The sequence below is a fragment of the Vespula pensylvanica genome, chromosome 8, assembly GCF_014466175.1.
Source record: "Vespula pensylvanica isolate Volc-1 chromosome 8, ASM1446617v1, whole genome shotgun sequence".
In the NCBI taxonomy this organism is placed as follows: domain Eukaryota; kingdom Metazoa; phylum Arthropoda; class Insecta; order Hymenoptera; family Vespidae; genus Vespula; species Vespula pensylvanica.
This window is the reverse complement of record NC_057692.1, coordinates 8,200,046-8,212,897: the sequence shown is the minus strand read 5'-3', so window position 1 is coordinate 8,212,897 and position 12,852 is coordinate 8,200,046. Positions and strand designations below refer to the sequence as shown.

Genomic DNA, 12,852 nt, shown 5'->3' with positions numbered 1-12,852 from the left:
TTATATACAAATTATATTATATGTATATACATATATATATATGTGTGTGTATATTTATATATATATAAATTAATAATATTGAACATATATAATGTGTAATTTAATTTAATTAAGAATCCAATAAGTAGATTGATAAAAATGCATTATTATCATTAATTTAATTTTAACTTAGATTTTTTAAGCCACATTAGAAATTATTTTTATTAACTTCAAGACAAAATTCTTAACTAGTTCATTGCGTGTATAATAACGATAATGTAATATTTATTATTTTTTTAAAACTTATAACAGATAAATTGTCGCGAGTTAATCAAATTAAATTGTACATTTCAATTTGATATGTTATCTTGTAACGATATTTGTGAATATATTTTTAATTCAAATTATTAAAAAGTCATGACATAATTTCAACTTTCATTTATATAGTAATAATAATAATATTAATAATAATAATAATATTTTATCTTTTTTTAACTGATACATTTAGCAAATCAGTAGGAGTAATTAATAAATTTTAATTTACATATTATTTGGTAATTTATGTTCAATTAGAATTTGCAATGAATTTGAATATGCATTCGATTCGTTCGTTCGTTTAATATAACAACATAATGTTCATTAATATTAATTTCTAATTCGTTATTATATAATAAAGTCATCATGAATGGTAATATTATATAGAACGATTCAATTAAATCGAATATACAAGCTCGTAAATCGTCGAGAAGGAGAACAGTAGAGTTCTTGAAGCGTAATCGATATTATCCAAGCTAATTGCATTTCCCATGTGTTGGTTATCTGCATGCTTACGACGTGCTTTTAAAGTAAAACACGTGAGTGTAGGTCAAACAGATAAAGCTTCTATATATCTATATATATGTATATGTGTATGTATGCATGTATGTATGTATGTATGTATGTATGTATGTATTAATGATTACAATAATCGTTGCTCATATCATTTTTGCGAAATTTCGAAACGATAAAAAGAAATTATTAGCTCGTGTTAACAGAGTATACTAAAAGAAAATTGAAAAAAAAAAAGAAAGAAGAAAAGAATTATTTTACAATAAAGAAATTAATTATATAATATTATATTGAAAATATAATACATATTTATCTGTTACGTTATACATGTGATATATAAGTACAAATAAATGAATAGTAAATTTTGAAATATATTTTAATAAAGCGATCAGCTTGTGCTTGTATAATGCGAATAATTTATATAATCAAATAAATAATTAATGCGTTAGTAACGTTTCCAAATTTATTTTCTTGAATTGCGAAATAGACATACGTATATGTTTATTCTATTAACTTTTATTAAAAAAGAAAACAAAATCGTAATATAATTCTGTAATATATAAATGTACAGACACATCAATTCGAAAAAAATTATTTTTCATTTATAGCGATATACTATAATTTACCTGTTAACTTATCTATTATTCTTGAACCTATTCAATTTATCACATTCTGCCTCTCGAACGTTATAAGATCTGTTAAGAAAAACGTCATGGAAAATTCGTGCGAAATATAATAAATCATGTTGACGCGATAAATCGCAAAACAATTTCTCTTAGAGTCTCATACACACGAACACGTTAGATGCGTTCTATAGGGTGTTACCACAAAATCTAAACGACTTTAAGTATCTCTATGTTTTGAAATTAAATGATGTTAGAATTTAAAAAAAAAAAAAAAGAGAAAAGAAAAAGATGAAAGATGAAAGATAAAAGGAAGATAAGAATTAAAAAGAAAAGAATAATTTCATAAAAAAATCATGTAAATATTACAAACGAAAATCTTGAAAGAATACGACAATCGATGAATGATCGATCTATGATCAGATTTATATCGCTCCGATCATTGAAACATATATCATAGTTCTATTAAATTGATTCATAAATAACTAAAATCGTAAATAAATAATTTATAATAATAATAAAACGGCACTTATTTATGAATCAATTGAATAAATATATTTTATAATCAGAATTTGTAATATTTTTGTATGTTTTGCATTGGATTGATTCATAAATAAGTATCACTTTATATCGTAACAAAACTTTTTAACTTATAACTTATTTATGAGTCCAACTCATCCTCTCCCTATGTAAATACACACACACACACACACAGAGAAACATTAAACGATTGATTCATGTTATCGTTTAAAGAAAAATATATATCTAATGTCTACGCACAACACGTCGATACGCGACGAATGAATCATGTTCGTTCGTGGTATATCGATAATCTCATTTTCTCGCGATCCGAGACGAGACAGGGCGAATTAGCGATATCCAGTTTGTAGAAAGATGAGATAATGCCTTTTGAGATAAAGTTAAACTGTCGTCTTGCGGTACTCTAATCTTTACTAGGAAAAACTAGGGTCGACGTTATCGGTGAAACGAATGCTGCCAACACGTTTGTGTTCCGTTCTTCGTCTTCGAGTATGTACATAAGTACATATGTATGTATGTACATATATATACATGCATACATGTATTTTCTATTATACTTTCTCTCTCTCTCTCTCTCTCTCTCTCTCTCTCTCTCTTTCTCTCTCTGTACATCGTTCTTCGTCTTTAAGTACATAAATACATACAAATATACATACATATATACATACATGTATTTTCTTTTACTTTCTGTCTTTCTCTTTTTTTCTCACTTTTTTCTGTCTGTCTCTCTCTCTGTCTCTCTCTCTCTCTCTCTCTCTCTCTCTCTCTCTCTCTTTCTCTCTCATATCTCGATCTTCTTGCATCGGTAACTCATCCTCTTAGTCGAAGGTTTAATACCTGGAACATGCGGTACGAAAAGCGATAGGGAACGTTTTCTGGTCAAAGAGACTCGACCTCGACCTTTTCGATCGTTCTTATCTTTCCTCCATTCTTCTCTCTTCCTCTATTGTACTCACGAATTTCTATCGTTTTCTTCCTCTCTCTCTCTCTCTCTCTCTCTCTCTCTCTCTCTCTCTCTCTCTCTCTCTCTCTCTCTCTCTCTCTCTCTCTCTCTCTCTCTCTCTCTCTCTCTCTCTCTCTCTCTCTATTTCTTTAGAATCCTTTAAATCTGTTTCCATTTAAATGGATAGATATTTAGAATCGTTCGAAATCCTTTTTAGGAAATTTTTCTTCAAGACGAAAATATATTTACTCGTATATATAAGATAATTTGTTGTTACATATCATTTTTCGATAAGAGTCATAAAACTGATGGGCTATCGTTTTGTTTCTCTCTCTCTCTCTCTCTCTCTCTCTCTCTCTCTCTCTCTCTCTCTCTCTCTCTCTCTCTCTCTCTCTCTCTCTCTCTCTCTCTCTCTCTCTCTCTCTCTCTCTCTCTCTCTCTCTCTTTCCTATTTCTCAAAATCCTTTAAATTTATATGCATTTAAATGGATTGATATCTAAGAATCGTTTGAAATACTTTCTAGAAACTTTCTCTTCTATTTTCATTTGTATTATACAATACATTTATGTATAGGTATAGTTGATACATTTTTCTTTTCGTTAGAATCATAAAAATGTTTTTTAGTTATTTTTATGACGATATATTTTAAGAGAAATGATTTGAAAAATTACTTCGAACTTCAAAAATCGAGTTATTTTCACGAAAATCGGGAGAGAGAGAGAGAGAGAGAGAGAGAGAGAGAGAGAGAGAGAGACAGAGAGAAAGAGATGGAGAGAAAGAGAGAGGAAGAGAAATAAAGAAAGAAAGAAAGAGATTCGATTTTCTTTCGTTCGAAAATCCTTCTTCGATCCTTTCTCGATCGAATCAATCCTCGTGGCTTTATTGGATCTCTTCGAAGGTTCTTTTATCTTCCTGTTCGGAGTTTCAAGTTCTTTTTGGGTGAAAAGCTACGGATTTCTCGTAAAGATCGACGATGATCTTCTCGATGTAATTTCGAGCGTGGATAAATCGTCAAAAATATAAGTAGAAAAGGAAGAGAAGAAAAAGAAGAAGAAAGAAAAAAAAATCGTAATACAAAAAATTGCATTGTAAGTTGAAAGACGTTCGACAATTTTACAAGAAATCATCGAATAATTCTAAGTACAGAATTTATAAATTTATTGAAAAATATTTACAAAAAGAGAAATAAAAGAGAAAGATAATCACAAATATAATTACAATTCAATGCTTAATTAATTAAATTATTACGTATATTATAGGTATCATAATTAATATAATTTTTTTATAACATTTTTCTATTATATAATACCTAACGATATTAATATATTGAATAAATGTACTATCGTAATACGATACAAGTATAATCGTAAATAAAAAAAATAAATAAAGAAATTAAAGAAATAAAAAAAGATGAAGAAATACAAATAAAACATTAAAAAAAAAAAAACATAATTATTATCACAACACCTATCGTCCGAGTAGAAACCTTATATGTTGTTGTAAAAACATTACGTCGATTAATCAAACTATCGATTAATCAAAAAAGAAAAAAAAAGAATGATTTCGAAACGATAGGAATGATGAAAGGTGAAACGATTTCGTCGACTTTCCTTTGAAATAACCATTTTAAATCTAGTCAAATTAACGAGATAAACGCGTTTATGTAAGTACCCTATTTGCGAATAACTTGTGGACACACTCGACGAGGTGAAAATCACTTCTTGGAAGTGCGCCGTCCGAGTTAATCTCGTTAAAAAGTTTACCGCATTAACTTCACGGTCTGACCCATTATTTTCTTAGATACTTATGTTGAAAAGAGACACAAAGAGAGAGAGAGAGAGAGAGAGAGAGAGAGAGAGAGAGAGAGAGAGAGAACGATCCTCTAAGTACGTTTTTGCGAGAACTCGCAAAACGATGAGTTAACTTAATCGCACTGTGCCATTTTCTCACCGAAATTACAGTCTCGAGTTTCTGCCGTTGGTACTGTTACTTTCTATGTCACATTATGAATCGTTTAGTGGTTTGTTTTAGATATATGTATGCCGGTTAAGTACCATCCTCATTTTTATTTTTTAAATCGTAATCAGAATTTAAATACAACTGGTTTAACTCTCGTAACTTCTGATTTTCCATAATGAATTTCTTGATTCTTTTACCTTTTTTCTCTTTTATTTGTCTCTCTCTCTCTCTTCTTTTTCTTTTCTTTTCTTTGTTTTTGATTTGTTTAATTCTTTTTTATTCGTAAGAGAAAATGCAATTACGAATACAAATCGAAATGCGAAATGAATACGATTCGAGATATGAGTCGTTTCGTTCTATGAAATAATGTAATATTATATTTATCGTGATTTGTTATGTGAAAAAAAATTTCTTTTTGTTTAATGGTATTTAACTGTGGAGTTTTGAAATTGTTTTAGGTTAAAATATCGATCAGAATGACGATATAAATTGTTTATTGTATAACATTAATATAATTATCTTATGTATAGTAATTTATTAATCAGAAATAATGTAATTGTGCAATTAGAAAATAACTCAAGGTTAAGTGTTGATAACTTACTTCGTTTTTTTTAAAAAAATACAATTACGTATACTATACATACATATATAATGATTTATTAATCAAAAAAGATATGATTAATCAAAAGAGACGTATTTGGTAATTATTTTTTTATAAAAGTATACATACACGTACACGTACATATATATATATATATACACACATACGTATTTTTCTTTTTCTTTTATAATAAATAAAATAAAAAGAAAAAATAATAACAATAATAATATTAGCAACAACATGAAAATAAAAAGGAAATTATTTATAATAATAAAAAATAATTCTGTCAAAATTAAAAAGATTATTTCCCATTGAATGAGCCTCGAGGAAAGAAATAATTATATTTGAAAGATTTCATTGAAAAAAGAAAAAACATATATATCTATAAATTTATATATATATATATATTTATATGTATTATAATATATATGAATAATATACATATATAAATACATATATATAAAATTATATATTTATAAATATATAAATTATACATATAAATGATATATATAATATATATAAAATGATATACATATATAAAATATATATATATATAAATGATGTATATATATATATATAATTGACCTAAGAGGAAGAGATAGAGACAGAAGGAGGAAAAGAGAGGAGAGGAGAAGAATGGGGATGTTTGAAACAAAAAAAAAAAACAGAGAGAGAGACCAAACTCGTCGTTTGTTCGCGTAAGGACAACGCGTAGATAAGCGGGTAAACTTTTTTCGTGGCAATTAGCGAAACGAATAGGAACAACGACGAAGGCCGAAGTTGGACAGGCCTTTTTCTCTCTTTCACCCCACACAAACACACCATTGCCATCACTATCCCTCTACTCCGCTCCTCACCTACTCCAGAGACTGAAACCCATTAGAGTGACTTCCAATTTTTTTTTCTTCTTCTTTTTTTTTTCCTTTTTTTTCTCTTTTTTTGTCGGAATTTTTGCATCACTATATTTTCGCGTTATCATTCCTTCTCTCTCTCTCCCCCTCTCTTACACACACACGAATACACGCACACTCACTCACTCACTTACTTGACATATAAATCCGTTTTCGATAAATTGAAGTTAAAACTCGCTTGAGTTGATCCTTAAATGAAAGAATACGATCATATTCAAAAATATAATTTCTATTAAAATCCTTATATATTTTCAATTAATCTCGATATGATAATATTTAAAAAAAATTCTATAACTAAAGAAGAATTTGTCGAGGATATTTTACTTATCTATCTTCATTTTTCTCTTTTCAAGTTTTTTTTCCATCATTTCGATTATAAAAATGACGAACGTATAATTTATCTTTGGAAACATTGAAACGATCTAATCTTGACAAATTTTCGTGGAACGATCATTCGAACAATATTAACTAACTGACTTGTTTTCATCCCCTAATCTAACCTTATCTAAAACTAAAGGTCTCTTATCAGATCGATAAAAAAAGACTATTTTAACAATTCATCAATTAATTTGAAAAAGATAATACAATCGAACAATGTTAATTATTATTAGTATTATTATTGAATTAAAAAAAAATTTTTATATGAAAAAAGGAAGGGTGTATCGTATACAATAATTATAACTTTAAATTTTTCTAATAAATTTTCTTAAATCTTTTTGATATGCTTTCTCTTTCTCTCTCTCCTTTCATTCTTATAAAGTATGTTTCTTAATTAAGTGCTCTTCTCGTTTGAATATCGTCAAGTGGGAAACTCTCGTCAAGTTTATAAAACTTTCATTTTGTTAGAAAATCGATCTTATGTACATACATATTTGTCTACATACATACATACATATATACATACATACATATATACATACATACATACATACATACATACATACATACATACATACATACATACATACATACATACATACATACATACATACATACATACATACATACATACATACATACATACATACATACATACATACATATATACATACATACGCGCGCGCGCGCGCGCGTGTGTGTGTGTGATGCTTATACTTAAGTAGTAATTTATATTTAACGAGAACCGAACTCAAAGTCTATCCGGAAAGATCTAACGGGTGTTTTCTCACGAAAAGTATTTTCAACTTCGAAGTTTACTACGATGTATTTGCTTCTACGAAGAAAACACACGATGCATCTGACGAATTCTCGCATACATTAACGTAGGATCGAGTATATATTCTGAACGCTTCACATCTACTACATGTATGTATGCGTGTCTATATGTGTTATGTAGATAAGTAACACGAATGTCAAAAATCGATAATCGAGTCGAAAGCTCTTTAACTTCGCTTCGTTGTTTCTAGATACTAGATACCCGTTAGATAGAACGCCTGGATGATTTTCTATCATGTTACCTCTACTTACTTGTTCCTAAGACATCATTCCATCTATTTAGAATGCGTATGTACGTCTTTAAACGTCGTTAAGAGAATATCGAAAAAAAAAAAAAAAGAAAAACATTCATTTTATTTATCACATATATTTCATCATTTTATTATTAGACAAAATCGTTCATATATTATACAAAATAAAAATTATGTATTCTTGAAACTTCTAAATAAAAATTTATAACGATTATTACGAGAATATAAAACACTTCATATGCAATGAACAAAAAATCTTTCAAAATTTTTAAACTCTAACAAAATATAATCAAATTCGTAATGATCATATGACAAGATTCTATAAAGTTATATAATGAAATTGTAAACGAACTTGAAATAAAATTAAATATATTATTATTTTACATGAATTAATTATATATTATTAATTAAATTATATATAATTAAATTATTTTATATGAATTAAAGATATTATTAAATTCTTATATATTACTTTGTGTTAAACTAAATTTTGATTTAAATATAAATTATCCATGTAATATATACATACATATATATATATATATATATGGATAATTTGTTGAGATCGTAAATGAAATGTTAAATGAATCAAAATTTGTAAAACTAATGCGACAGATCGATGTAGAAAAAATACAAATCACAATCCTTTCGTAGAATTCTTTCACTCGTGATATAGACATGTATTTGTTATGTTCGAATCGTAGTAGGAAACGAGCAATCGTGTGGTCTCTTGTGAATTGAAAGAGCTACTAGGAGTGCACGTGCCTTGGCACCAAGCATTTAGGGTTAAACGTCGCTGAAGGGGTTTCGTATACGCGTGACTCTACGTGCCACGTGCCACGTTTAAGAAAACGCGTCCCTGCTTTCTCGAGACGTGTATTCTAAACGTGATTACGATTAACGTCTATTCCAAAGACAGAAAGAAAAAGAAATAGCAAAAGACGGAGAAAAGAAAATTCGATCTTTCACGATACAATTTCAGTTTTATAATAATCAATAAAACAGTTATTAAACAATCGACAATTCAAATGATACGTTACATTTGTTTATTTTAACATTTTTTTTTTTTTTTAGTTTAAACATTTTCTTAAAAATGTTTATTATTCGTTTGTTTGATTTATTCGTTTATTTATTTATTTTTTCCTTTCTCTGTTTTACTTGCTCTTGAATCTTTCTCGACTAATTTTGATAATTAACGAATTAATGATTAAAATGGACAATTTTTATTTTTATTTTTTATTCTTTGTTTTCATTTTTGCAATCAAAGTTTTCTATGAAAGTCTATTTCAATGTTATTTTGATCAAAAATCGTTGACAATGATCAATTCGTTAATTCAAATATAACTCGATTTCTTCGAAGAAATAAAAATCGATTGAAACGTTATCCAGAACTATAAAAGAGAAAGAGAGAAAGAGAGAGAGAAAGAGAGAGAGAGAGAGAGAGAGAGAGAGAGAGAGAGAGAGAGAGAGAGAGAGAAATTCTAACTTGAACAATCTAATCCACGAATCTCCTCTAACGTTGAGAAATTCGATGCTGAATTCTATGGCACCGATTTAATCTTCGTTAAAACCACGAAAATTCGTATACAGTAAAGGGTTCCTCCCCATTCGCTCGCTCTCGCATATTCCGATATTTAGCTCCACGAATAGTTTCGAAACGTGAGCTGCGCACTACCAAATATTCCAATAAACCGTCGTGTCGTATCCCTAAGCTGTTTGAAAATTCACATTCGTCGTAAACGAAACGTCTGTTATTAAGCTATAGTTTTATTGTACAACAATAATCATATCGATCTATCGAGTTTAATTCTGGTCTCCTATTAGATTATTGATTGTGATTCTACTTTTTTTTTTTTTTTTTTTAATGTAATTGTAGTTTTAACGAAACAATTTTCTTCTTCTTTTTCGAAAATGTTTTTCTTAAAGATTTTTGTCCTTTTTTAAAACTTTCATTTTTCATTTAATTATTTGTTTTGTTTCATACATTTTTCTTTGCTATCTTATTCTCGAATATTTTCATGTCCCTTCGAAAACAATGTACGTTCTTTTTATTTTCTTTTGCTTCTTTTTTATTTATTTATTTATTTATTTATTTATTTATTATTATTTTTTTTAATATAAATATGAAAAAGAAGGAACGAATGTAAAACGAACTGAATAAAATCCGTACATATTTGCATATTAAAAAATTTATCTCATTGTTCGATAGCAATTCGATTATCTCTTTCTAAACTCGCATACTTTTTCTGCTTTTTCTATCTCTATCTACCTCTCTCCATTTCTTTTCCTTTTTTTTTTTTTTTTGTTACCCAACTTCCAAACGAGATCAAATCGAAGATCACATAATTCTCGCTCGAATGCTTCCACCGGACTATATATCGCAAATTCCGTTTCTCCTACATTAAGCCCTTTCGAAAGCATTTCGGAAATCGATTCGATAGCTTTTTAAATAGTTAATCGCATCAGAATTCCATTAGAACGAGTCTATCCTTCGGGTTGAAACGATGCAAATGTGGACATCCTACCGAATGAAATTTCAACGTGTGCGCATCCAGCGAAGTGGTGATAGGTGGGATAGCGAGTTGGGGAGTAAAGTGATAACACATTGTTATCAGTCTCGTATAATGTTTTACAAGAAGAATATAAAAATGTATTTCGTATTGGAAGAATGGTAACATCGAAAGAAAATAATAAATTGTAAAATATTCATGGGAACGCGAAAGGAAACTTGTTATTTTTTTTCGTCCTTTTCTTTTCTTTTTTGATTAATCGGCTTATATATATATATATATATATATATATATATATATATATATATATATACATATACATACATACATATAGAGTAAAATTGATCAAAGGGAAATTGCTCTTTTAGAAAAAGAAATCATTTCTTAATAAAAATACGTATAGCTAAATGGATCTCGCAAAAGGAGCGAAAAGAAATAATAAATAAAATAAAATCAGATGATGAAAAAGAAAATAGAAAAAGACTGAGAGAGAGAAAGAGATAGGTAAAGTAGTAAAACGTAAATTAAACGACTTCTTATAGAAAAAAAAAAAAAATCACTTCTCGATAAAAATATATATAAATATATATATAAACCTAAGTGGATCTCGCAAAAAGGACAAAAAAATAATAATACGAAACCAATAATAAAAGATAATAAATTAAATAAAATGAGATAATGAAAAAAAAAAATATAGAGAAAGAGAAAGAGAGAAAGATAAATAGGCAAAGTAGTAAAACGTAAATTAAACGACGAGCTATCCAGTACTCCGTCGTCGTCGTCGTCGTCTTAGTCGTCGTCGTCCTTTCTTAATTCACGAGTAGTCGAATCACCTTAAAGCATATTTCTCTTCTCTCTGGTTACTTCAGTAGCTAGATAAGTCTCAGTACTCCTCTCACCTTGTTTGCATCTCTTCTCGTTTGCTTTCAGGAGAGGAGTCGGGTGGTTACACGGGAAAGCCATTGCCCACTTACAGGCCGGCATCGCAATTGGTTCCTTTGGGCGGTGCTGCAAGACTCTTCTGCGAAGCTTATCTCGGTAAAGTGGAACTTCCTGATGCCAAAAACTCCGTGACCTGGTCGAAAAGCGACAGTAACGTAACCTTACCAAGCCATGGTAGGATAGCACAGCATAGAGTATCCAGGTAAGTCCACTAAATATATATATATATATATACTACATACACATACATGTATACGTATGTGTGTGGGTATAGGAATATGTAGAACTTTGTTTGCAAAGACGTTCAAGTTTGGAGATGATGTTTAAAGCATATGACTATTATGTTTCGACAAAGAGAATAACATATAGTGTATTACTACAAACAAGATAAATATGTTTATAATATATTTATAATATAATGAAAATATATAATGCATAAGAATATAAAATATAGAAAGAATATTGTTTGTTAAGACATTCAATTTAGAAATGATCTTTAGAATATATGTATAATGTGTTGCTACAAACAAGATAAATATGTTTGTAATATATTTATGATATAATGAAAATATATAATGCATAAGAATATAGAATATAGAAGATTGTTTGCTAAGACATTCAATTTAGAAATGATCTTTAGAACGTACAACTAGCCTCCTCTAAGAATAGTACAGTACAATGTACTACATTACACGGTACATTTACAATGAAGACGATGAATATTTATAATAGATATAAATAAAAAGGAATATATATCACGCGTAGACATGTTCTATATATACATATAGAAGTAGATAATATTAATATCTGGGAATATTTTCATAATCATAATCAATCTAATTTCACACTCTATTTCCAAACGAAGAAAATAACTTAAACGTATCTGTGTATCTACTATGTATACATACCTTACATGTAAGATAAAGATAGAGAAAGAGAGAGAGAGAGAGAGAGAGAGAGAGAGAGAGAGAGAGAGAGAGAGAGAGAGAGAGAGAGAGAGAGAGAGAGAGAGAGAGAGAGAGATAGGAAGAGACGTATGCAAGATGTCTCGTTGAAGCGATCGTTTATTTTGCCTATCGTTCGAACTCGAGCTATTACTGAGTACGATCCAACGATACTCTAGAATGTACGAGAATACTGAGAAAACGGAGATTGCAAAGTTACAAGCTAGTAGTAGTAATAGAGAGAGTGAGAGAGAGAGAAAGACGTTAGGGTGGCACTTAGGGGTGCAGTATTGCCTCTATATATGCCGTGAGCAATAATTCATATGTCCGAGACACACGAAGTTTTGGAGTAACTAAACTCCTATCGAGTTTATATAAGCGTGCGTGTAGTACATACATACTTCTATCTATCCATCTATTTATATATATATATATATATATATATATATATATATATATATATATAGACACACATACACACATCATACACACACGCACACATATACATACATACATACATACATACATACATACATACATACATACATACATACATACATACATACATACATACATACATACATACATACATACATACATACATA

General features: G+C 28.7%; 1 protein-coding gene across 4 annotated transcripts in view; it reads left to right on the top strand.

Moving 5' to 3' along the window:
• LOC122631286 (interleukin-1 receptor accessory protein-like 1-B) overlaps positions 1 to 12,852 on the top strand; it is a 193,240-nt gene that overhangs the window by 140,380 nt on the left and 40,008 nt on the right. For all 4 annotated transcript variants that reach the window (XM_043816800.1, XM_043816798.1, XM_043816797.1 and 1 more), the window contains exon 4: positions 11,292 to 11,505. In XM_043816800.1, the coding sequence (XP_043672735.1) occupies positions 11,292 to 11,505 (214 nt within the window). The remainder of the gene's footprint in view (positions 1 to 11,291; positions 11,506 to 12,852) is intronic.